Genomic DNA, 27,080 nt, shown 5'->3' on the forward strand with positions numbered 1-27,080 from the left:
TCTCAAGCCTGCCAATCTAAAAACGTGTTGTTCAGCCTGTTCTTGGTACACTGCAGTTTAAAGCAGACAGGCCCAGCCATGAGATGACTGCTAATGTCGTCCCTAATATGTCTTGTAGCACATCAGAAACGCCACATGTTTACAAAATCAAAAACTGGATTTTCACTGGAGGGAGTCTTTAAAAAATGTGTGTGATATTAACCGTAGATATTAAGTTGTGGTACTACTGTAGTGAAACAATAGCTGTTCCAAGTTTTTGTTTTGATCTTTAAAACAGTAAGTAATGTTTAGATTTTGACCTTTAGCAGCATGTATGTAGTCATCCAGTTAATTGTTTCCTTTTACATTTAGAGATAATAAATGAAAACTTATCATTCACTTACCTAAACAGCAAATATAACAATAAGTAACAGTGAACCTTGACACTGACTTTAGTAATAACAAAAAAATGTATTACAGTTGAGAATATAACACATAAGACTGAAATCGTCCCCCCCAAAACTCTGAACTTGTATAAACTATACAGAACAATACTTGTTAAATTATTATTACAGATTACGTTGTGTGAAATGGAGGCAACCCAATTTTATGAATAGTAAATACATTTTTGATTAAAAAAAAAACCAAACACCATTAACTAGCACATCTTATGTACCTCGTCTATATTTATATTTGCCTGTACGTAATTTCCATACTCCCAATTCTTGCAAGTAGAGCCTGACAAGTATCGAGCCAACATCCCGAAAAACAGACGGGATGCAAGATTAACAGCTGTAAACATGCATTTGGTCTCCAGGATGAACTTATTAGATTTTGGTGGTCAAAGATAACTTTAACTAAATTTCCATCCCATTCTCGTCTGGCCTCAAGGGAATGTTATGACATCTGGTTTCCTCTGTCTCAGAGAACCACACCATCCACTACTGATTAATCAATTATTTTCCTCCCACTTTAAATCGCTGTTGCGAGAAAGGACTACCCTCAATCACATCTCTGGTATTTTGTTCCTCCTGGGATTGTGGTGCAACCTGACTTGTTAAATTTAGCCCAACTTATGCCATTTTTTTGTTTTAAGGGTAAGGTATTCTTCAAAATATTTTCAGTATTGAATTATATCCCTGTTTCCCTGTCTCGCTGAGACTTAAGAAACTGACAGAGGCATACAACTGCATTGATGTCAATCTAGTTTGTTTAAGAAAACTGCCTCCCCAGTACTACTGTTTATAGTAATTTTAAAGCACAATCCTCATAAAAGACCAATTTTCATTCAAGCTCAGAAATTACCCATATCTGCCACCATATTGCTAATCTGTGAATTTCTCCCCCTCTTAAATCAGTATCCCATATTTGTTATTTTCATGTGACTTATTGACTAACAAATATGCAAGCACCAACTTATCTGTGATAAGCTACTTCCAATTCTTACTATTGATACTAATAACAACAACAACAACAACAACGACATTGTAGATTCTAAAGTGTTTTAATTTTTGTATTACAATGTGTACATTTTCATGGGGAAACATTTACAACTGATAATTTAATTGGTTGAAGTTCTATATTTTAGTTCTTTGATCACTTCAGTGTTCGAGTATAACGGTCCTGTCCTGTTTGAGATACACAAGACCTTAGTTACTACCAACCCCACTCCATTTGTATGCATGCAAAAATTACTTCATGTCTTCTACACAATATATATATATAATATCAAAGGCAAAAAGGAACAGTCTTTTCTTTAGAAATGCAATTACAGTTAAGTACAGCAAAGTTAGAGATCAAGCGACGCACTACATCTTAAATACACAGTTTATGTAGTTAGAAGGCCTTTACAAAATAAAAGCCAGAACCCTTCACCATCTCTTTAAAAGATTATTTAACAGTGAAATGTGAAAAGTTACACTTCATTAATTGATAAATGATGAGATGGGATTCTGCTGGAACTTTTCATGTGTATACAGTTCACTAAATGAGTATTAGCGTCTCCAAGTATGTTGTTCATAGTCATTGGAACAGTTTTTAGCTTATTTGGCTTTAAAGCTCTAGCACTGATTCTCCATCCATACCATCTTCACACTATCCATCTGTGTTTTGGTGAAACACCTTTAGATTAATTTCTTTCTTAAGTCACACAGAGAAGTACCCAACAGATAACAAACTTTCCTGCAAGTGTATAAATTGACCATTGGCCACAGTGATTCACTTAGATCATTTGCAAAAAATAACTAGGTCATTTTGGCTGTAAAACGATTTGTCTGTTTTTTCCATTCCAATTTAATAGTTTATGCAGTAAATGCAGTTTTGTAGCAACATTATAGAAAAACAAAAAGCACTAAAACATAATGTAAGTTTTTTGTGTACAAATAGCAGAAGGACTGTGCTAATTCTCCAGAATATCACCTTTGCACCCTCACGCCCTTCAAAATGCACTGAAGATAAATCTAAGAAAAACCTCAGTCTGAACTATGTTGGGAATTATCTGGCCAATATCAGCTTTTCCCAGTTAGCTGGGTTGAGATTACTGTGGAAGAGCTACTTTTCACTGCTGTAGATTGTTTGTTTTACTACCTTGCACTAGATACAAATGAGAGAAGAAGTGCAAGGAGACCATTTGACTGTATATGAGAAGTGGATGTATCCACAGTGACGTCATCCTTTTGTCGGTGGACTACCTTTTTGAAGCCTTTAGTTTTGCATTCAGGGTATCGCTATCTTGTTTTAATTTTTTGAGAAGGCAGATATGCCATCCTACACCTTTATTCTGGTTGACTACAGAGGCCGACAAAGGCAGTAACGGCCCAACTATTTTCCATTAGAAGAAACAGGCTGCAAATTCAGAAACAATGCCAATTCAAAAACCAAATCCCGAACAAATACAATGACCGAATAAAAAAAAAGGCTAACGTTACATGGTCTGACAACCAATAAAGTCACTGTCTCCTTCTCTCTCTACCGTCAAAAACAAACCAGCTACACTTAGCGCCCCCTACAGGCCTGGAGCGCTTTCATTGTGTTGACTGGATTTGCAGCGTTTTTTTACCTTTTGCGTGTGTTTTCTGGGTTTGTGTGTTTTTCACTTAGCATCGTTTCTGTATTTGCAGTGCGTTTGATGTTAATGCATTTGTTCCGGCCTTTTGCAGCATGTTTTATTCATTTGCAGCGCGTTTCTACCGTCAGCGATTGCCCTTGTCAGCCACCTTAGTTGACAGATCACACTGGTAGTCTTTTGTTAATCACAGGCGGCCATGCCTTAAAGCATATCCTTCTTTATCTTCTATTTTACACTAAATGGAAACATTATTTACAAAATGAACATCATGCTGTATTAGAGAAGACTTCAAACTAGAGATTTACACCATTAACTAATTAGATAAATGTTTACTGGGAAAACAAATAAAGACAAAAGTGGGTTAATTTTCTCGTAGACTTTGATACAATCAGACTTTGTTTTGCAATCAGTGGAGTCGCCCCCTGCTGACCTTCACTAGGCTTCATTTTCAAACCAAGTGGCTACTTCCACTTTTATATACAGTCTATGGGCTTGTCTCAGACTCTGTTAATAAATGCATGTACACGGAAAAAAATTTGCAAAAAATGCATGATGATAAATGTTTTTATGGCACTTTTTTATTTATATCTGAAGCTAAATTGCCCCCTTTCAGTGTGTTGTGTCAAATAGTCATATTAACGGTTTAATTGACTTTGAGGTCGAATTAGAGTTTTGGGACAGAGAAATAAAAAAAAAACACTGAATATTCATATTGTTAATATGTATTTTTTTTCCATTTCAAAACATCTGCCATAACTGCCCCATAATCTAGACACCCATGTTGATTGATGCTGTTCTGTGTGGGAATGACCTGACTCTCTGTCTGCTATGCTCTTTGTCCCTCTTTTACTACTGAACAAACTGATAATAAGTCGAGTCAATAAAAGGCAAAGTTTCCCATGGAACAGATTAAGCAGGCTGTCCATATTCGGTGGTGACAAACACCAGCTTTAGCTAAAACCTGCAAAATCATGACTCACAACAATAGTACAATCAAATTGCTATGCGAATAATACCAGCCTTCCCTATGACATCTAAAATATGTTATGTATAGCTGTGTTACTTGGTCTGGTTATACACTTAGCTAATTATTAGTGTGATGGTCTACAGACAATCATAATGAAAACTGGCTGTCTCAGGTTAACAGAGGAAAGTCTTGCAATGCTATCTTCCTTTGTGTTAACTTAAGTTTAAGCTTAACTTAAGCTTAAATCAAGCTCAGTCACTAAGCTTAAGCTCAGTCATTAAAAGCTATTACTGCTCACTCTGCTTGTGTATTTAAAACACATCAAGCCTGCAAAATAAAACACTTGTTAACAGAACATTTAGCTGGTTAGATGCAGTGAAAGTGCAAAGCCAATGTGGGATGTTACTCTGATACTTAAACAATAACATTGAAAACACACGTCAATAGCTTGTGCAGATGGTCACACATTTGGTTGATCTTAACACTTGCTGATGCTAATTGCTCATCTCCTTTTTATTCAAAAATCTCAGTCGCTTATTCCAATCTTTAAAAAATGCCCAAAAAGTGCAGAAGCCATCTTTTTTGTTACATATTTTGGCACAATGAGTATATAGCACCACCAAAGTTCTGCAGAGCAGTCAGTTTGGAGAGAAATCCTGTATGAAGCATATTCACACAAACACAAGAGCCACACTGGCTTCTTAGCACCAGCTGGAGAAATGAGATTATCCTATCAGCATCATACAGAGGTTTTAGCCCACAGCGCTGCCAGTCCACAATGCTCCTGAGACGAGAGGAGCATGCAGAGTAACCCACAGGGCCATGAAGCAAATCTATTCTAGCTTTGTTTTAATCTCTCTTTCCATTTTTGGTCTTGATGTTGTGAAAAGCTATGGCTTATCATTTGGTTACTCATTGCAGGAGATTGTTTGATTCATTGGTCGCCCCCGCTTCTTTCTTTAGTTTTATCTATTGATCTCATCCCATCTTTTATTGCTACTCACATGTCGATACTCTGTCACCACTCTTTGTGTTTGCATACATATTTTATGGTTTGTTTGAACATACTAACCAGAGGGGTAGGGTTTACGACATACATACAGGGCAGTACAATAAGAGCCACACAGTACAACCAAATACACACATTGTGTGAAAAACTAGTACACAATCCTTTAATGATTAATCTGTCTGGATTGTCCTGATGCAGTAATTCCTAAATGATCTATAGTGCTCCAGAAACAATGAAAACAAATGCCAACCGCTCCAGTTGTAATTCAGCTCTGATTATCTGGTGGGAATTATGTATTTTCTGACTTTTCAACTATACTTTACCAAAGATAGACTGGAGAAAACAACACATTTGCTCTAACAAATATCACAACTACAACTGTGGAAGTCATTTGTCAGCCACCTGTTACCTCCAAGCGCCGGTCGTAAGTTCACATAGTAGAAACAATACACACCAAGTGCTCAAAGACTCAAAGAGATCACATACTCTCACACACAGAAACAAAATAGCAAAAGAACTCAAATCAATGGTTTCCTTTTTGTTGCGCAAGCTCTAGTACCGTTGGCCTCAGGTGAAGCGAGGCTTTAGAGCGAAGTCCTTTCCGCATGTAGTTCTACTAATAAGCACCAGTAGAGTTAAGCTGGTCCTGCACTCCCTCTGCTCTCCTCGCTCCTCAATCCCTCAGCGTGGCAGTCATTAACTGGTGGCAGTCCAGTTCCCCTCGCAGCTCCAGCGGCCCCGGCAGCCTCAAGCCCGTCTTTTGGTCCACACACCAGCACTTTCCCCGCTGGCCGTCACGTGCAGGATGACACTGTGGGCATGAAATATATGTAGAATATTGTAGTTACATATTGGGGGTGTGAGAAAATATCCATTAACTTGAGTATTGCAAAATTATGTTTTGTGATACTGTTTGATTTGCAAAAGCACAATTTTCACAAATAGTTCAGTTGCAAGGATTTGAGGCAGTGCTTCATTTTGTGTTAAAATCCGAACCACTAGATAACAGTGTTGTTTATCTTCATCTTCTTCAGTCTTCCAGTCCAACCTCACAACATAAACTGGGACAGGATGATGTGTATTGATTGCTAACAATGTAACTATATATGAAGATGTATTGAATTGTCCCTGCGTATCATGATATGTATTGTATTGCCAGATTATTGCGATACATAGCCCTGATACATAAGACAGCTTTTTCTACTGCAGGTTAACATATTAAAGGTGCTCTGATGAATACGGGAAACACTTCAAAATAAAAGCATTGTGTACAAACGAGGGGAGTCAGAATTCCAGATCAGGCTTTTACTCTGAAAAAGCATATAGAAAGTGTTGACCTACTTTACTCTCCATGCCTGTGACGTTTACTACAGGAAGACATGGTAATATTGCTGTCAGAGATCAATAGGACTCATCACAATTCATTTTCACCGTGTATTGTGGCCAAGAACCGCACAGCTAGCAGTAAAATTAGGCGAGCCTCCTATTCTCTACATTTTCGGCACGTGTCACGCCAGCAGTGTGAGGACTTTCATCTTTTTAATGCATTTAAAATGAAAACGAAAAACGAAATCATGCAGCCGTCACGCACACGCCACACTTCCAGTGTTGCAACACAAAAGCGCACATTGACCTGATGTCAGCCACATACTAGGTTTTGACCTAGTCTTGTTTTAATATTTTCATTTTACTGCTTAAAACTTTAATGTTTGTATTCACTCATACTGCTCACTCTCTCACAGGCTCGATTACCCATAGAAATTTCCCAGTCTAACACCAAACAGCACTTTAAAAAAACTGAGCAACTTGTGCGGCAGCAGAAGGATGTTTGCCTCATGAGTTGGTGGAGTGTAAAACAGAGCTAAAAAAAGGGTGCACATTGTTCTGAAATTTACAAGGTGGACATAAACACAACTCTCATTGAATCATAACAATTTTCTGAATTTGCTGTAAATGTAAAAAGCTATTTTCCCATATTATATAAGGTGATCATTTGCATTGAGTTAATCTCAAGAATTTATAAATCGTAGACTGGACATAAGAGGAAATGTAACCGCTGTGATGTTACCCCTTGGTTCATGGACCACCGTTTTAAAGCCTTGAGTTTGGCATTTTGGCTGTCGCCATCTTGGTTTTTGGAGCATGAAGTGACCATATTTGACACTTAGACACAGAAAAGGCATTGCTACAGTTTTATCCTGCCTGCCAGGTGGCCATGGTATTAACTTGTCAATCACAGGTAGCCATGCCCCGAAGCATTTTATTCTAAATGAGACCTTCATTTACAAAACAAGCCTAATGCTGTACTTCTTGAAACCAGCCATGGAGAACATAAATGTTAACTGTTAAATCAACTGAAAAGTCGGGTCATCAACAGGTAGACTTCTATATAGACTACATCTTTTTGCGACCAGTGAAGTGGCCCCTGCTTAGGAGGAGTCTAAGCACTTCTGCATTTGCTTTACTTTTTGAACATTGTGGATATGTCCACTTCTTATATGCAGCCTATGCAGTAGAGCAGGTTTGTACAGGACAGAGCAGTAAGAAAGAGGTTACAGACTACTTTTATTGTCTTGAAAGAGTCGTTAATGCTTTGTTGACGGGGCCATTACTCTCAAGATGACATCCAACCTGGATTGTAAAAGTTTTTGGATCTCACTAGATCAGTGATCCAAACAGAATTCTTGCTGCCAGTAAAGTGGCAGTAAGTGTTTGTCTTTATCTTCACATGGAATCTATTTATTTTTCCTTGAATAAGCACTCACTTTTGAAGTTTCATAGCCTGTAGTCAGCGAACTTTACTTCAGCCATAGTGACCTGAGAAAAAAACGTTCACAACTTCTGTGTGCTCTCTCTGGTTGACAAATGATGGAAGCTGCTTGTGATTTTCCCCTGGAATGTCGATTCAACACCCATTTCGTAATTCCAAAGAACACAACAAATGCTCGGGCTGTCATCAGTGGGCCATTCGTCAAAAGATAGAGACTTAACACATAGTTATTTAACTGAAACTCGAGACATAACTTTAAACAAACTTTGAGAATGTTTCCATGTGAATTAATTAGGATTCAGAGCTTTATTTAGTCTTTAAACTTTTCCTCTAAAACCAAATATATGTGTGATTTTGTGCTTTTTCTCTAATGATTTACAGTCTCAAATAACCCTGAAGACCAGTTAAGAATCTCAGAGCCATCCAACCATGAAATGATTCCCAGTTGCCCCTGTTGACCTGTGTTTTATTTCCCACAAGGTTTTTATCTCGGTGCACTTTTAGTTAAACAGTAAACAGATGCCTGTGAATCTGTGCAGACAGAAACTTTAACCACGTTACACAACAACGTAACTCAGACTGTTAATGACTGGTGCTTTTCCTTTTATCAATGACTCTCTATCTGCTGCTCTGATTGCATACACGGCTCAGAGAGCAGTCTTATCTTTGTTTTTAGGTTCTCTCATTCTCTCACTCTTATCTGCGTCGTTGCCCAATGTTGCAAAGTTAAACAAGGAACTGCATCCAAAAGCTAATTGCATCCATCACAGCAGTAACGGGATCATTGTCCAACAGTTTAGGGGAAACCACTTTACACGCGCAGCAACTGTTGATTTCTGAAGTAAATCACTTTAATGTGTGCTGGGAAAATAAGATCTTGGCTTTACCACGAGAGTGTTTAGTGTTGTTCTTGAACAAGTTAGACAATATTTCATCATCTGCACGCATGTTTTGTGTTTTGGCTCACAGATTGCCAACGCGGTTCAAAAGGAGCTGTTTGGAATATAAAGATTGCCGGGTTTTTTTTGCATTGGCTTAAAAATGCAGATTCACAGTTCACTATAGTACACATGGCCAAAGAGCTCCTAAAAGAGTGTGTTTGTGTGTGTGCTTGAACTCACAGACCTGTTTAGCGTGGAAATCTCCGTTCTTGTCACAGTTTGGTATGGGGATTGTGAAGAGGTCATCGTGTGTGCGGCTGTTTGACGCCAATCTGTCCAACGCTCTCTGTAGCTCAGCACGACACGGAGCCTGCAAGAGAAGTCCATTTTTTATTTAATGTTTATTATATTTACATTAATATCAGAGTTTATAGACAAAGATGTACTTAGAGATTTGAACAAGGATGTTAGATAAAGGCTGTTAAAAAGAATTTTACATTTTTATCTCTAACATTTAAAGTGAGAAAGATCGAGTAAAATCTAAAAACTAAAAATTAACCATTGTAAGTTAAGATATCATTTATGTTGGTCATAAAAGAGTCATAAATCATATCCCTGCAAGTCTAATAAAGTAAGGAGAGTAGTAATGGGATTAACTTTTTACCTACAGGGTTCCTGGAAAGTTAAGAGGAAGTAAATTATGGATAAGTACGCAGTGAACATTTTACTATTTAAATGTTGAACAGTTTCAACTTATTTTCGTTGTTATTCTTAAAGTTATAATAATCTTAGGAATTGATGTATACTTTGTAATGTTTTAAGTAAAAACTAGCTAGTTCCAAATTCATAAATGTGATGATTTGCTGCTTTTCTTTTTCTGTACTGATTGTAAATTACAGTTACAATCTCGAAGATCTCAGTTTCATTCTCTTTGGCGGCACCTATGGCGATAAACAGTAATTGCAGGAGCACACTTGCAAGATATTCAGACAGTGTTGCATGTGTGCCGTCCACGGTTGGCTCCCTTTGTTGCTGTAACTCTTGATTTTCCTCGCTGACGGTCGCTTTCCTTTTTAGACTGTTTGCCTTCGTCTGAGCGCTAAATTAGTTTCTTTTTCTTTGGATTTTCACTTATTTATGAAGTTGTATCTGTAGTCATCCATCTTTACTTTGTTTGTTCAACCATAGTAGATTACTGCAACACTTGCAGATGGGAAAAGCAGTCGCTTAGCTCCGCCTACCCTCTCTGGCAGACCAACCACTGCTGGGTGACGGAAAACACGTCACTAACTGGGCGCCACCAACACACAGTCTGTAATACTGCAAATGCAAAGGTTTTCATCTTTGGGCCATAGGCTCAATCACCATTGTGTTACCTCATTCGGTGATAGACAGTGACTTAACAGACATTTATTTAAATGAAAATCTTTGAGATAATGACTTTAAAAGAGACTAAAAATATCGGGGGGAACCATATTTTTAATATTAGTCATTCAATATTAAGTATAGGCAACAGTTAGTCACGTCCTTTCTTAGAGATTGAAGGTGGGACGATGGTCAAATGTTGAATCTGAAACCATGTCCATTATTTACATAATGAACATCTGGCGATTTGTCCTCAGATGTCTGAAAACAATCTGAACAAATCTACAGATAGGTTTGGAAACCTTGGAGTCTGAAAAAGTCTGAAACGTGTAATGGAAAATGTATAGGAACCCTGAAGGGTAGGCGGCCTGATCTTTATGTGTATCTATATGTCAACATGTGTGGCATCACTGTGTCATCATGTAGCCAGCCTGTTCCTGATTAATAGGGATTTTATGATCCTGCTCTTGACAATAAAAAAAAAGATCTAATTGCATGTTGATGTCAATGTGCACCTGTACTTTATTATGCAAGATCGCAATTAAATGTTACGGTCTGTACATAACTAATTTGTACAATTTATTATGTGACTGTTACGCTTGTGGTTTTGAACTATAAAGCTTAATATAAAACAGCTGCTGGGGCGGAGGAATGCGCTGCACAGAGGGACTGCCTGGGTTTGTTATTTTCTGTAAAACTGATAAAGATGTCAAAAGATTGTTTCTCTCACCAGCGCCGCCTTGGTCTCCTCCCTGGCCGTGTTGCTTCTCTGATTTGTGGATTTTGGAGGGTGGCGTGCCAGAGTCTTCTGTATGCAGCGCTTGTCCTGTGGACTGCACCGGATATTGCTGTTGTTCGGGTGCTCGGGGATGATCTCATCCTGCCGGTCCATCGCTAGAGGAAGGAAGGAATAAAACTTTAGTTCCTTAAATTCCAAAATAAAATGAACAATGCACGAGGTCTGCTCCCTAAAAGCTGAAGATTCAAACTATCAAGGTCCAGAACACACAGTCGACTCACATTTTGTCAGTCAATCTGCACTTTTGCTCTTTAGCTGCGTCATTGTACACAGAGTGATGCTTGAGTATCAGCATGACAGGCTGCAAACTAACTACAAACAGACTCAAAATGAAACTTTAGTTTCTATTGTTCACAAGGTTTTTATTAGGAGAAAATTATCTGCAGAGGTGTCCTCTCTCTAAAACACACAAACCTGTTTCTAAAAACTGATTAAACCACTAAAGAGAGCTGTTGGGGGTCTGCGAGCCGAGCTGCTGCCAACTTTAGCTCACAGGCCAACTAAAATCCAGCATGCAGTTAATTTATGTTGTTAAATACAACTGTGACGTGACTTTCAACACTAATGCTTATGTTGGAGTTTGTTCTGGCACTGAACAGAGAAAAAAGAACGATTTGTCGAAGCTTTCTATTGAACAGCCAAATCCAGTTAGACTGACAACATCCGTCGGGTACAGCCCTAGGATGTTCTTTCTAACTGTGCTACATAAACCGTTTGTCATTAAATAAGTGTGAAAGTGACGAATGGTTGTAAGTGCATCATAATAATACCACATTTTAATGTGATGAGCAGAACTGAAAGCAACTTAACTCCTTTATAATCATGATTTACTCTGGTGTCAGTTATAGAGCAGGAGCAGCTCTTCCTCTCATCCTTGTCCTTCTACATAACATCCATCCAGCTGAACGTGGTGAGATGTAGGCTAAAAATGAGGCCAGGTTAACCTCAAGGACACGGCGCTGTGTTGGCGCTCTGGGGGGTAATCTGTACCTCAGCTCTCACCCTGATACTTTTCAACTACTCCTGCACCACTGCTGCCATGCCACCAGCTCTGAGGCTTTTATAAACTGTACCACCCCTGTTCTACCACCCTCTGTACATTGTGGTCTGTGCCACATTCACCTTTACATCCCTATAATCCTGCAGCATTGTGGCCCTGCAAGCAGCCAGCTGCTTCCTCAGGAAATGCCCCCTCCCTCTTCATCCTCCACCCCTCCACAACAACCCCAGTCTGTGCCAGATGGAGGTTGTTAGAGGGTATTTGCACTGTCACAAACGGGCACAACTGTGTGTGTGTGTGTGTGTGTGTGTGTGTGTGTGTGTGTGTGTGCTGGTTGGTGGTTGGGGGGCACAAGATGGGTGAAATGGGGGATTAAAGGATGTGTGTGTCTTTCTTTGTGCGCCTGCATGTTGCCTTTCACCTGTGGCTTGTAAGACTTGGCAGCACTTTCTGCTTTCTGCCCATAACCGATGGCATTTTACAGATTGGCACTGGAATCAAAGCACTTTAAACTGCAGGTTTTAGCTATTCTTGCTCTGATCACTGAACCAGGCCTGAGCTCTGGTTTATATCTAAGGTAACTGCCAGGCATCCAGTTAATTGTTTTTGGCAGAGAGACAATGAAGGTGGGTCAGTAGCCTCCTTAATCTTGTGCAGTGTGCAGCCTTTTCTCAGGTCAACAATGCATGAAGGCATACAGCTTTTCTTTGCAGTACTAGTTCTTGTGCCAGTCCTGGCTTTGCTGTATTCATTACCTATTTGCTGGTGATGACAGTTTTTTAAAACTTGGAGACTGGAGCTGGAAGGTGAACTTCACAGACAGTCATCTTGCATGGCTTGGCTCGTCTGGGGGGGAAGTGTCTCTCGGCTGTTTGTATTTTTAGTCTCGTTGCTGTTGAGCTTTGCTCATCAGCACTTTCTTCCACGAGAGCCAACAGGCTTTCAGCTGTTTCCCTTCGTTCCAAGTTGTTCTTTCTCCTCTTTTGCCAGTTCACACTTTTTCAATTCCACTCTCTTTCAGAGGGCGAGCCAAAGTGATTAAAAGTGGGTCAGAGGTGGCATGTCCTGTTTGCTGCCACTGCTGATTTCCATGGAGGAAGTTGCCACTTCTCTGTGTGGTTTCATATGATTTGGATCAGCAGCTCTTGGCTTTTGAAATATAAATTCCTTTAGTGTATTATCAGCCCTGGAGCTGATATGATGCAGTGCGTTGGCAGTCACAGGTGCACAGCAGAGATAAGGAGAGGCCTGAGTAAATATATAGTCTTACGAAGAATCAGAAACAGACTTCACTTCTTTGTTGGTCTTTTGGTACGTTGTTACAAGTGAAACCAAGCAAACAAGATCCTTTTAAAACTAACAGAGACAGCTAGCTTCTAGGGCTGCAACTACATATTATTGTCATTACTGATTAACCTGTTGATTATTTTTGATTTATGAAATCACCCAAAAAATTGAAAATGCTCATCGCAATTTCCCAGAACCAAATTTACATCTTCAAATAACTTCTTTTGTCCAACCGAAGTTGACAAATCAAAGATCCTTAAAGTAATACTCTTGAAGATTTTCGTTTAAGTAAATGTCTGTTAAGTCTCTATCTATTGCCAAATGCGGCAACACAATGGTGATTGAGCCTGTGGCCCACTGATGAAAGCCTTTGCATTTGCAGTATCACAGACTGAGTGTCTGTTGCGACTTTCGCGGAAAAAATCACAAGTGGTGCCCAGTTAGTGGCGCGTTTTTCATCAGCCAGCAGTGGTTGGTCTGCCAGAGAGCTAAGCGGCTGCTATTCCGGTCTCTGCATGTGTTGCGAGTAAACAGTAATCTACAATGGCTGAACAAACAAAGAGAAGATCGATGACTACAGATACAACTTCAAAAATAAGTGAAAATCCAAAGAAAAAGAAACAAATTCGACGCTCAGATGAAGGCAAATAGTCTAAAGAGGAAAGCGACCGTCAGCGAGGGAAATCAAGAGTTACAACCGGAGCCAACCGTGGACGTCACACATGCAACACTGTCTGGATATCTGCCGCCAAAGAGAACGAAACTGAGATTATAACTTTAATTTACGATCTGTACAGAAAAAAAAAGCAGCAAATCATCACATTTATGAATTTGGAACCAGCTAGTTTTTACTTAAAAAATACAAAGTCTAATAATAAATAATAATAAAGTCTATATAGCTCCATGTCTAATAGTCAGCAGGTTTCATTTGTCAGATTTATGAGTCAAATCTTCTCTAGGATGAGGTCAATCAGCGTCTGATTAGCTGGCGCTGTTACATATGATGAGGGAACACAAAGCTCCGTTCTGTCCGCACTAAGCTGACAAATTCCAAATCTCTGACACAATAAACTGCATCTGTTGCTCAGTCTACTTCTTTGTTAAATATTTGTTGTCACATCAGTCGCACGCTTGCTGATGGATGCTTTACACTGACCCCCAGACGTGAGCATTATGGGACGTGAGAGAGATTAGAATATTTTCTGCCTCAGAAAAAAACATCACTAACATTGGTTACACCATTTAATGATTGTGAAAACAGCATGCTTTGTATTCTGTTTATATAATTGTCCACGCACTGTGCAGAACGCTGATGTAAGGAGCATCATCAGTTTTCAGATGTCACTGTGAGTGGCTTTAAACTAAGCTGAACTAGAAAACCTCAAAGACAAATATCCTCCTCAAACAAATATTTGCTCAGCGAGATTGACAGAGTTCTTTCCCGTGGTTTATACTTCCATTACTTTAGATGCTGGCTCGGAGCCAAGAGAGGCCACTACATGAGACACAAAACACTTGGATGCTCCCTCTTAAAAGTAATGACTTCAATGATGCTCTTTTTAAGACCGATCTGTTGAGGATAGTGAGAGACAACACAGTCTCACTCTTATTGAAATACAGCAGCGTAAATGTGACCATGAATGTACTCATCACTTCTGCAGGGCTCCGCTCTCAAGTTAGCAACAATAAAATACACATCTGGTCAGTTGTGCAATAATCAAGGCATGGTTAATGTAGCAAACTTGTTGCAATCTGGTTATGTTTAGGAAGCATAACTAGTTAGTTAAGTTTGTAAAAATAAAACACATGGTTTAGTTATAAATCACTTAAGCCACATTAGTTACATCAATAACATGTGTTTTGTAACTTTAAAAAAGTCAACCTTGGCTATTGTTTCACACAGAAATCAAGCCAAGATCTCCTGGAAGAAAGCCTCGAGTTTGTTTGAACCTTTCATTAATCTGTAAAACGTTTGTTTATCTGGTTAATTAAAAGGTCTTAAAAATCTTATTTATGCTATCTGACAGTGCCCAGGGATCAGATCCATTTCTGTCCTGTCATCTTAATTATATATATGATTTACAAACTTGTGGATTACAAAACATCAATCCATAAAACCTGCCAAGAGTGGCTTCACACGTCTGCAGTGTGGCTGTTCTCCTCGACAGAATAGATTATATTATATTGACAGAAACTAATCTCCTGAAAAGTTAATAATGTATGTGGAGACTTCTTCTCCAAAACCTTTGCTAACACTTTGATAAGTGTGAATTCTTTTCAAGTTTCTGGCAGCGAGCTCAAAAGTCTACCAGGCTTACGACCAAAAACCAGTTCTTTTCAGTCAACACTGAAGCTGCCAGAATGTCAGAACATGGCTTTCCAGGAGGAAGATTTCTGTGAACCAGTTAATCATCAGAGCTGATGCCTAGTGCCTGTGTAAGATCACTTTTCAACTCTACCAGCATGTGCTGAAAGAAAGCCAGTTAGTCAGAAGGCATATAAAGGGTTAATGAAGATAATTATTGTTGAAAGGAAACCTGCTGTACTGCCTTTACTTCTCTTGCCACTTTGGACTCAAACTAGACAGCCAACATGTTTATGAGTTTGAAATCAGAGCAGCTGCCTACTATCTCTGCTCTCTGATTTAGTTTCTTTCAAAAATAAATTTGGACGATCAAATCTAAAAATCATTAAAATACACACTTCTGCTTTGAATCCTAAATTACACAAGCTTTTCAAATTTGACGGGTATGATAGATTATTCTTCGGAAACTATTAAATCTTTTCATTAAACGTTTAGTCTATTCTGCCCTACAAAGATTAAAAGCAGTAGCTACCCAAAAGGTCAAACAAAAAATTGCTTTAATATGTTTTACTTGGCCACCAGAATGGGTATAAAAGTGATTTAAACTAACTTTCTGCATTCACAAGCTCGTTCTCATGCCTAAAAAGCTTCAGCTTATTCGATCTTTAACCCCCTAAAAACCTGCATTGCCTCAAATGATTTTACAGCAATGCACAAAGTACAACAACCACAATGATGTTTTCTTTCAGCTTTTAAGTTAAAAGATGTTAAACTGTACATATGCATGTGTGCGTGTAAAAGGAATTTGAGACAAATGTAGAATTTTAGCGTTGATATTAAAAATTATGTCCCATAAAGGTTTTCAGCATTACTTTTTCTTTATTACTTATTCATTAACCTAACATATCTAATCACTGTGGTCCACCCATAAACCGTATTAATGAAGCATACGATGACTCTATGATGTCCCCCATTGGTTTTTGCGCTGCCGTTTTGGAGCCGTTGAATTTAGAGAAGTTTTGGTCGTCTCCATTTTTTTAACCACGTTTTTTCTGCAAAATACGTTCAATTACCTTCAGTGGCGGTTTTAGACCAATTTTACTAAGGGGGCCAGGCTGGGGTCAGATGTTGTGTCAGAGGGCCACATTCATTTTTAGTTCACTATATAAAGTGATAGTGCACAAAAACAACATGAAATACTATAATCGGTATTTGTTTCAGCGATCATTTTATCATTATTGTAGACTCTTCGTCCGTGGAAGAACCAGAACCGCCCAGATTACCTTGTAAAAATCCTCCTAAGGCATCTCCTCCTTCGTTCCTCCTTTCGTAAAATTACAGCCGCAAACAAAACACGTCTCTGCCATCATTTAGTTGCAACTTGTGGAAACTTAGCTAGCTTGAAATGTAGTCATTAGTAGTAGTAACGTTAACATTGAGAGTCAGCAGTGAGTTTGCAAAAATCACGATGACGGTTACAGCTGACTCGCACATCGCCGAAGTGGTTGCCATAGGTTGCACATAATGATATGCATAGTGTCACCCCGTCCATTAACGGGATTGGCTCCTTAGGTTTGTGACGTCTCAAACCTGCCAATCTGAGAACGTGTTGTTCAGCCTGTCCTTGGTACACTGCAGTTTAAAAGCAGACAGGCCCAGCCATGGAGATGACTGCTTATGTTGTCCCTGATATGTCTTGTAGCTCATGAAGAACACCACATGGAGATGTTTACGTTTAAAACTTAAGGTTAAGGTTTAAAACTTGAGTTTCACCGGAGGGGGTCTTTAAGTATTCTTTATCATCAATTTTACTTTAAATGGCACCATATTTTACTAAATTAACATCTCGCTTTGTTTTAGAAGACTTTAAACTAGAGATTAGGACGAAAAAGTAATTAAGAAAATGTTAATAAATCAAGTGAGAAGTTGAGTCATTTTATGGTAGACTCGCATACAATAAGACTTCTTTTTGCAGCCGGTGGAGTCGCCCCCTGCTAGAGGGAAAGGTACCTTCAAATGGGCTTCAGTCTGAAACCAAGATGCTATGGCCAATTTTTTATAAACATGCAATGATATAAACACAGTGTTTTGTGTAGGATTGTGTAGTTTCTGAAAGTTTTATTATTTTTTTCTCTGAAATTAAGCAAAACTGAACTCCGAGACCTCAAAAAGAGATCGAGAGAAGTTTGGTTTTAGTGACTCAATTGGGACCCAAAATGTTGTTATGCCTTCAGCCTGCACTATACAGAGTCTCTATTACGTTAAGACACAACAGCTTTGTAGGCTTTTATACATTTTCAATGAATAAAACACAATTGTGAAATACTTGAGCTAAATGCTTGAACTTTGCTATTGTCTCTAATAGGCCAGATATCGCGCTCACACACACACACACACACATACACACACACAGACATAGAGAGAGAGAGAGGTGTGGATCAGAGAAAGAAAAATATGAAGAAAGGATAGGGCAGAAACTGTTCCAGATGGATCATCATCAGGATAAACATTATCCTTTCCTCTGACAAAAATCTTCTCGTTCAAAACATGGTAGAGCATGATTAAAATAAAACATGTTTTGGAAACTTTAGAGCAGAGTGAGCTTTTTCCCACATTCGCTGCCTCCTCTGAGATTCAACATTTGTTCTGTTTTCAGGAAACAATCCTATTTTTCATCTACATGGAGTCATTTTTCAAAGACATCCCAGTGAGTTTGGGTAATTTGTGTCCAACAGTTGAAACTCAAATGAACCGAGGTATAAACGTAATCTCAACTCCATTTTCAGGACCCAGTCGCGGTTTGTTTTGTCAATGTATTAACTTGAAGATTTGTGAGTAAACTCTGTCATCGTGAGTTTGGGTATTCTCAGCCACCCGTCACATGTTGATGCTCTGGTACTACTACTGAACAGATCTATGAATAGGGAAACCTGCAGCTGCAGTGAATTAGGTCGAACTATTTTAGTGACATCATTAGCTTGATTTTGACTGGATTGCTCTTGTGTTAATATATGCACAGAATTGGGGTCTTGAGTTGAAGTGAGGAGAGGAGTTGAATGCATACAGCATTTCTTGAAGCCAGTGAAGTGATGTAACAAGTATAATCATGTTTTTTTTATAAAATGCATGAATGATGATGATGATGATGATCACTGCTCAGAGAATTAACCTGTTCATAAGAATAACAGTTATCATGCTACTGAGAAGCAGATTGATTTGGAGTTTAATAGTTGCACATATGAAATCTGAGCCCTCGAGCTTTCACTGTCCTCCTCATATTTGGCCTGTTTCATGGCCAGGACACTGTCGGACAGTTTATGTTTATCTCTCAGCTCCAACACCAGAGGGGGTCCCTGTCCCACTGAGAACAACAATTAGCTAATCACATTTACTCCTGCACAAGAGCCCCAGCTGTACAAATGTGCTGCACAACCCAAAGAAAGCAAATACACAACATTAAGGGACATCTGTGGAAAGAGGGTTTTGGAAAATCCTCTTTTGGCATCCTGAAAATAAGTCCACATCTTTCAGTTCCCTAAACGTGCTGAGGAGTCCTCGCTCGCGGGAGAATCTAGGTTAGCATGCTGCTTTCATAAAGACCTGTGTGCATCACAGTAAATTGGACTGAGTTTGGCTCCAGAGACAGCTTCATTCATGCAGCTCCTTCAGTGCCTGTAGGTGTACGACTTTACATATCTGACATCTGTATCAGTTTGTATGTAATATCTATTTCACTGTCAGAGGGGAAGCATTTGAATACGACACCCGGGCCAGACCCGGCAGGAATGAAGGAGCAGATGCCAACACATGCATGAAGATTTATTCTCAGTATTAGGATAGAGAGCGCTTCTAAGAATGGGATATTAGGATGCATGAAAGCTGTCTTAGACCTTGACATAAGATGCCGGGTACTGCTTGTTGTTGCTATGGAAATTTGGTTCAGGAATAGCCTGAAGGTTGTTGCATTTTTGAGAGAAATGCAGCAAAGAAAATGGGCTGATAGCTCATAAGTACTTCCATCCTGTTTTAATGTGTTAGCGTCATGAGGCAGCACAAATCCTTGCAGAATGCAGATGCAGGACTGTAACTATTAGCCTGACACCCTAAATTCCCTCCATTGGGCTGACGAGATCTGCCTCCATCCCAGGATCCTTTTCATTAGCAATTCTGTCGGTTTCTAAAAACCCTCTTCTATTTTTATCTAGCATGTTCACTGTTGCTAGGAGTGGGGCAGTGTCAGTCATGTATTCAGTAGATGCACCCCCTTGTTTAATAATGCATAAGTACGGTGAATGCGCCACAAAGGAAATCTCCTGCTTGTGACTGGAGTTGCTCTTTGCCCCCCCACCCCCCGAGCCTTTCTGATTGTCTCTCTGCTGCCATTTGTTTACACTGAACATTCTTATACAGCAGATCTGAGCTGCTGCCCAGAAGAATTGATTTACAGTGAGATTTATTGGGCAGAGCTTCCCTGCTTTGTTATGACAGACTCCAGGGGTGAGAAGGAGTGTGGAGTCAAACAAAACTCTGTGCTCACATTACAGAAAACCAAAAACAAAACTTACGAGCTTTCCAAAATGTTCCATCCACTGCCGCCCCGCCCTGGAGAGAAAAGGACCCGAGACTCCCCCCAGTGCACTATAACCCAGTTCTGGGACAGCTGATCAGACAAGGCAGGATCAAAGAGCAGAAATAATGTTCATCCCTCCATTTTAATCTGGCTATGAACAGCTTCCCTCTTCTCTCTGATTCCATTTAGTCATGCTATGTGCCGGTCTAACCTATGCTGGCCCTGCACACAGAGCAGAAGGCTCTCATTTCAGCTCTGGCAAAATGAGTGCAGATGAGCTCATCCTCATGAAGGAGCTGGACACGGTGGGCGATGCGCTCTAAGGCTTATTAGAGCTGGGAGGGGGCGGTGCACCCTGGGCCAGGGGAAACAGATGCTGCATGAAGATGAGCGTCCTGGGAGTTTTATATTGGCTGAGCTGATACAAATCTTTGGTGTTCTGGCGCTAGCAGATAGCCTCCTGCCATTACCAGTTACTGTCTGGGAGCCTGGGCTCAGTGGAAGTAGCGGCGAACCAGTTAGTTGATAATCTGGAACAAATGAAAGAACAACCTTGTCTGCGACACATTATAACAATTGTCTCATATGGCATAATGGAAATTAACACCACTCCCTTTGAGGAGAGCAGAGGAAGACAAACACAGGAGACTGTTTCCTCAGTAGGAAGAAGTGAACGTCAAAGCAGTGAACTGGAACTGGATATGCAGATAACACATCCAGCATTAGACATCCCACTGAGTGAAAGTGGAAACAGGCTTTCTGCTTTGCAAAAGGAATTCAGCAACAAAGAGGAGAATAAAATGAGTGTGATAGAGACATTGACAGCAACAGAAGAGTTCTGCAGCAGCAGCAGGAGGAGGGGGTGGAGGATGGGGGCGTCCATGAAAGAGAACCAAGTGAATTACTGATTGCAGAGAGCTCTAATAGCCCCAGACTGGCCACACTCCATTACAGTCATTTCATACAGCAGCTTTTATTACCTCCTCCCATTACACACACACACACACACACACACACACACACACACACACACACACACACACACGCAGACTCTCACATTCCCAGTACCACCACAATGCATTTCACTGCCTGCACTGCACGACTACCTGCAGGTTCTCAGTTTTACATAATGAGGTAATTGCACACCAAAGGCTTGCTGGGAATCTTCATTAACCAAATGCACGCTTCTTTTACTAAAACAAGTAATAAGTTGCATGCCACACAGTCATACAGAGTGCAGACACATACAGTACACACTCACACGCCCACCCCAGCTATCACACAGCGCTCTCCTCTCTGAAGCTGCTCTGCGTCTTACAGCAGGGCCCTTTTCTCAGCGAGCGGCCGCAAGACAGCAGGGGGACTGTGTGCGCTCTCCCATCAGGCCATGCGTGAGGAGCTGGTGTGTGTGCACGCTCTGGTTCGGGGCTTAGCCGAGATTAGGGTAAACAAGCAGCACATTGTCACCCCCCGCCCCCCTCCAACTCTGACCCTGCCCGGCTCAGGTAAGGCCCAGGGAGCGGAGACAGAAAGTATTCTGGTCTGCCGGGGTCAACAGAGTGAGGGGGACGCAGTGACGCTAGTCCAGGTTTGAAGAGACCTGCTTACATGCTTTGTGCTATGACAGCATCTTGACATTGAAATTTGCAGAGAAATCACATGTGTGTGTGTTATATGTGTTATATTAAAGGACTAAAGCTTAAAGGAAGAAAAAGTGCTCAGTGTAAAGAGGTCAAGACTCTGACCCCTTTGCTCTCACCTGAGTTGTCCTCCACCTCCCTCTCATCCGTGCACACCCCCTGACCGTGCATCAGGGAGTGCAGTGGCCTCTCCACGCCACGCGGCGGGTAGCAGCGGAGGCCTGTGCCACATCGTGGAGAGTAGACACCACAGTGAGCCCCTTTGGGCAGGGCGCAGGTGGGGCAGCAGCCACAGCCGGGCTCCCGCACCGTCTCCTCGCAGCCTTCTGGTAGATGACAGGCGGCCAGCCTCTCATCAGAGCACACCGGGCAGCGAATGGCTGTGTCCGACAAGCACAGCGCCACCAGCGACAGGATGCCGAATGTCCAAAGGCCCCAGCAGGATGGGGCAACTGCCACGCCACGTCCACGCAACATGGCAGCCCCGGCACCTGCACGCAATCCTTTGCCCTTGTGTATGGTCCCCTCTGCTTCCCCTCTCCTCTCTGAGTGTGGTGCAGCTTTTTATCACTTTCTACTTCAACAGCAGAATTTAGACTAACAAGGGAGGTTTGAGAGGGAAGCTTTGTCCAGGATGGTCTTTGAAATTTTCAGCTGGTTAGTGTTTCAATTGCAGGGACACAATGCCTCTGCTGTTTTGCCTCTCCGTTTCTCAGATTCAATTTCACAGCGCAGAAACTGGAGCCTGCTCTTGATCTGCTCAGCTGACGAGTGTAGTGGTGATAAGAACTAGTTTTTGTTGTGTTGCAACGAACACTTGCCGGCAGGATTATCCACCACTTTGTTCAGGTGAGTCTTGCTGTCCCTTTGAGTCCAGAGGCTTGTCCGTCCTTAAATGAAGCACAGAGAAAAGAATCTGGTCTACAAGTGTCCAAATGCAAAGCAGGTCATCAAATGGCAGCGTTTTAAGTCACAGCTGCAGTTTCCTCCTCTTGCTGGTGTGCAGTGCAAAGGACTCGCTCCTGAGAATGGCTCAACATGAGTGGCTCTCCTTGGACTTTATACTGGTCCATGGACACGCCTCTTTCTACAGTGAGAGAGGAGCTGAAAGGCACAGCGGAGAAAAGCCAGGCTAAAGCTCTCCCCCTCTGTCTCCCTCTGTAGCGCTCTCTCTCAGGCTTATATACACTCTCCCTCACTTGTCGTCTCTCAATCCTGAGTGCATGGAGAGAAAAAGCAGCTGAATTACTCTCTCACTTGTTCACGCACAGAATGCACTTATTTGAAACTGTTTAATCATGCAGACATGTGGCTTTCTCTCACATTCACTGTGTTCACATGCATAACTTAGAGCAGGCAGCAAGAACTATTATAGTCTTGGTCGTACGTGTCCAACTTGTTGTGAATTGATGAAACATTCCACTTGATTTAAAAACGGAAAAAAAGACAAAACCGGGCTGTTGCAGTTTAATCAACCCCAAATGCCCAACACACACTCATGTACGCGCCTCTGGGGTCGAAAACAGCTAAACAACCTCATGCCTGCACCCTCTGTGTCTGTTTATGTGTGTTTTTGCATACTTGTGCGTCCAGTGGTCAGTCCGTCTCTCAGATCTCTCCGTCTCTATTCTCGCTTTCAGAGTGGGCAGCTATAAAAGGCAAACGGACAGTCTAACCCCCCCTCCTTGGTGCTGCCCTGCCCCCACCGGCCCTAAAAAAGCCTCCCACCAGCAAGATGGCAGGATAAGTTTTAACAACACTTCATGCTGGGAGATTTTATTGTACATATGTGTGTTTCTGATCATGAAAGAGTCTGTAAATCAGCGTGCTACTTTGTTCTTGTTTGCCTGTGTGTGTGTGCAGATATGCCCTGCACCCAGCCTTTAAGGTTTTGAATCATGGCTTTTATTGGTCGATGTCTCTCTTTTTTTCCTGTGTTCCTCCATTTTGCCATGGAAACCCAGCATGTATTGTAATGCCTTTGTGAGAGAGCTTTCTTTCGCTTTTTTTCCTCCGGCTGGTAGCTGGTTGCCATAGACGGGTCAGGAGCAGCAGGCGAGCCTTACAAGGCCGAGCCCCACTCAGGTGGGTGCTGCTGTGCCTGTTGTTAGTTATAGGCACCCAGATTCATAAATTATATTTAGATACTAGTCAAGATAATAACGGCCTTGTGGTTATTCAAACACTTTCTGCATTGCAAGTCAAATATTTGAATGAAAAACTGCATCTGGTCAATTTCAAGTAAAGAGCTTTAATGAGATGACTGACTGTAACAACAATGTACTAAAGCAGTGGGTGAGCTGCTCACTGGTTCTGCTCACAAGAGGGCCAGCAGCTTCATTATGTGTCATTTATGAGGTGTTTGACTTTGTGTGTGTGTGTGTGTGTGTGTGTGTGTGTGTGTGTGTTTGGTTGAATGCCATGAGGAATGGGTACTCAGGGGTTAGCAATGCTGTTATGGGGCAGTTTGTCGCTGAGCTGTGTGTGAGTCTGTAGTTTCTTTGTAACTTGAAAACAAAACAGTAAAACTACAAGAGATGTGTATTAATGATTTGTCATTTTTTTCTATTATTTTTCAGGGTGTTTTGTGCCTGTACTGGAAAGAAGGGGTGGAGAAGATGGGGAACATAACAGAAGACAAACACTCCCAGCCACACAGTCATCTTTTGGGTATGACAGCAGCCAACAGCTTTTTATTTTTTTTTAATCATCTTAACATGATGATTAGAGATTTTAGTTTGATTGCCCTATTTTGCTATAGCCTTCTAATATTGCACATGTGGAACACGCACAAGTGTTTGCATGTTAATCATTCAGTTTTCTTATACAACGCCAAATCACAACAATAGTGCTCATGACACTTGACATACAATATATTGCAATTCTAAATTGTACATTTTCTAATATTATTTATAAAGACACAACAAATTACACCATTAAGATAAGAAAATAAAATCCTTTTATCAAGCAGACACTTGTGTGCATGCCTCAGAATGCTGTAATTAACCAATCAGAATCAAGTATTTAACACAACTGTGTAATAAAAAAGCAATAACAACTTGAGAGTAACTAAGAAAATTAAAAATAAAAGTAATGATATCTAGCAGACCCTAGTCCACAGCAATGACCAACTGGAAGTTAAGAGACAAGAGAGCACAAAAACTTCTGGGAGGATACAAAGTTAAGAAGATGCATTAACTGGACATGAATGCATACAGAGAGAGAGAGGAGGAGACAGGAGCTCGGTGTATCAAGTCCCCCAGCAGTTTAAGCCTATAACAGCACAACTATGTGCTGGTCTGAGGCAAGCCTGAGCTCTAACTCTAGCTTTATCAAAAAAGAAAGTTTTAAGCCTACTCTTAAAAGTAGAGAGCGTGTCTGCCTCCCGGACCCAAAACTCTGCCTCCCATTCGACCTCTGGAGACTGTAGGTCTAGGTTTAAACATGTTTGTGATCGTGTTACATAGCTCAATTAGAAATGCATTGCGTTGTAGTGAGGGAACTTTTTCATTCCAACAAGATTTTTTACAGTGTGTAATGGAAGCATTTCTTTCAGCTGCTTTACATAAGTCCCCAACAGTCTGCACAAACAATGTCCACGAGTGTGGGTGTTTTTTCCTGCTCTGAGTGAATTCAAACATTTAATAGAGAGTGAAATTTAGCCTGCGTGGTTGTTCCAAATTTGCCTCTTGTTTTGATGTGTTTTGAACACCCCATGGTTACCAAGAGAATTAGTATGTAATTCAATGCATTTCTGTGAAGTTCAAACAAATGACTATTGATAATTACCCCTCGATATGATGAGAGTTTCTTCTGTTCGCTCTCAGTCGTCAAGTAAACACTGTGAATGTGAGAGAAAGCTTCATGCCTGCATGTTTCAAATCATAGTAGAGTTTTGACATGCTGTACCTCAGCTTTAGCCGGAACAGCAGCCCTGCAAGGCCAGACACCAAACTGGGGGCATTGTGACTCATCGTCTTTGCTTAACCACAAGACCACCAGTGTGCCCACATAGTTAACAGCTCAGACAGTGTGATGTTATGTTGCTGTTTCTTATTGTTTCATTTTTGTTCCTGAGGTCATTTATTTTCACCTTTACAATAAATGCCTCAAGTTTAAAATCTGAATGAAGTTATAGAAAAACACACGTACGTTTCTGTACGTTACATCGTGTGTTTACATGCACACTAGAATCCTGCTTAAGATCAAGTTTTTGAAGTATCCTGTTTTTTTTTGTTGTGCATGTAAATCACATATCATCATATCCTGGTTTTGAGAAATCCACCTTATTCATGTTACTGAACCTTGTTTTGTTTGTGTTGAACATATTGTTCGAAACAGTAAAAACATCAAGACAAAACTTCAAGCTGGTTATCATAAACATGGATACTGGTATGATCATGTCAAAGAGATATGAGGTTTCTCATGTTTAGTGTAAACAACAAATCCCAAAAAATATTGAAACCACATTGGAAAAAGTATTTTAACACACCGAGTGAATGCATTTAAACTCAACAGGAACAACTGCTGGATGTCAATACAAACGCCATGAAACTTAAATACAGAGCTGAATTCTATCAAAAAGAGCTACAGAACAAGTACAAAGGGTTTTATTAATTTGATTCTACAAGACTGGTTTAATGACTGTGGAGAAGAAAAGTTAGAATGAAAAGTGTCTTTTCAGTTAGGCCACAAGATGGAGCAATGGCTCCTTAAATAGAAACAGAAATCATGTGGACTATGTGAACTGATGTCAAACTGCTTATTAGTTCTTTGTTTCACTCAGTGTAAAAGACTCGAAAAGTTTAAATTAAGCAAAGTAAAGTTTATGTTCTGATCATGAAAATGGTCAGGAGGAGTGATCTAAACCATCGGTGCTGCTACTCTGATGTATGAGCGTGCATTGGCTTTTGTTGCTCCACCTCGTTCAAAATAGGTTCCTGTTCCTTTAAGGGATCTCTCCAAGTGACGTTACGTATATTCCATATGCATGAGAAAGTCCAGTGGCGGAGCGTGGAATCTCCTACTGCGAGAGTGGTGCCGAGCAAAAAGCAGGTAAGATCACTTCTTCATCACTCAAACTTAGTGTTATCTTACAAAAGAAAATAAAACACTAAAATGTTTTAGATTTTAGTTGTAACGGAGGACTTGCTCTTCTTAATTTAACTTCGGCAGCGTCAGAGGTGTTATTGCTTTTTTCCCTCTTTGAATGTGATTTAAGAGTAGTTAGAGATTTTTAAAATGATGACTATACAGTTTAGTGTTTTTATTGCATTTTCAATATACATTTTAAGTGTTTTTTTAAAATAAATAAATAACTGAGGTTTCTAAAACAGCTTTTAAAAAGTGAACCGCTGGATGTTTTATTTCCTTTTTCATTTTCAAAATGGTTGGAGTCTCGCTGGCTGCTGGCGTGGAAAGCGCATTTGCACTTGCTCCTA

General features: G+C 40.5%; 1 protein-coding gene and 1 pseudogene across 1 annotated transcript; one reads left to right on the forward strand and one right to left on the reverse strand.

The window, feature by feature from the left end:
• Positions 1-27,080, forward strand: part of LOC138604987 (zinc finger protein Aiolos-like) — a 45,049-nt pseudogene that overhangs the window by 8,886 nt on the left and 9,083 nt on the right.
• On the reverse strand, positions 1,480-22,649 carry LOC138604954 (insulin-like growth factor-binding protein 4). Its single transcript, XM_069676995.1, has 4 exons — positions 21,759-22,649; positions 10,769-10,932; positions 8,918-9,043; positions 1,480-5,833 (listed from the first exon to the last, which is right to left on the reverse strand). The coding sequence occupies exons 1-4, from the start codon at positions 22,114-22,116 to the stop codon at positions 5,696-5,698; spliced, it is 786 nt and encodes a 261-aa protein (XP_069533096.1). The 5' UTR covers positions 22,117-22,649; the 3' UTR covers positions 1,480-5,695.

Source organism: Semicossyphus pulcher, unplaced genomic scaffold, assembly GCF_022749685.1.
Source record: "Semicossyphus pulcher isolate SPU_LCO1_2020_fin unplaced genomic scaffold, fSemPul1.0.p SCAF_27, whole genome shotgun sequence".
In the NCBI taxonomy this organism is placed as follows: domain Eukaryota; kingdom Metazoa; phylum Chordata; class Actinopteri; order Labriformes; family Labridae; genus Semicossyphus; species Semicossyphus pulcher.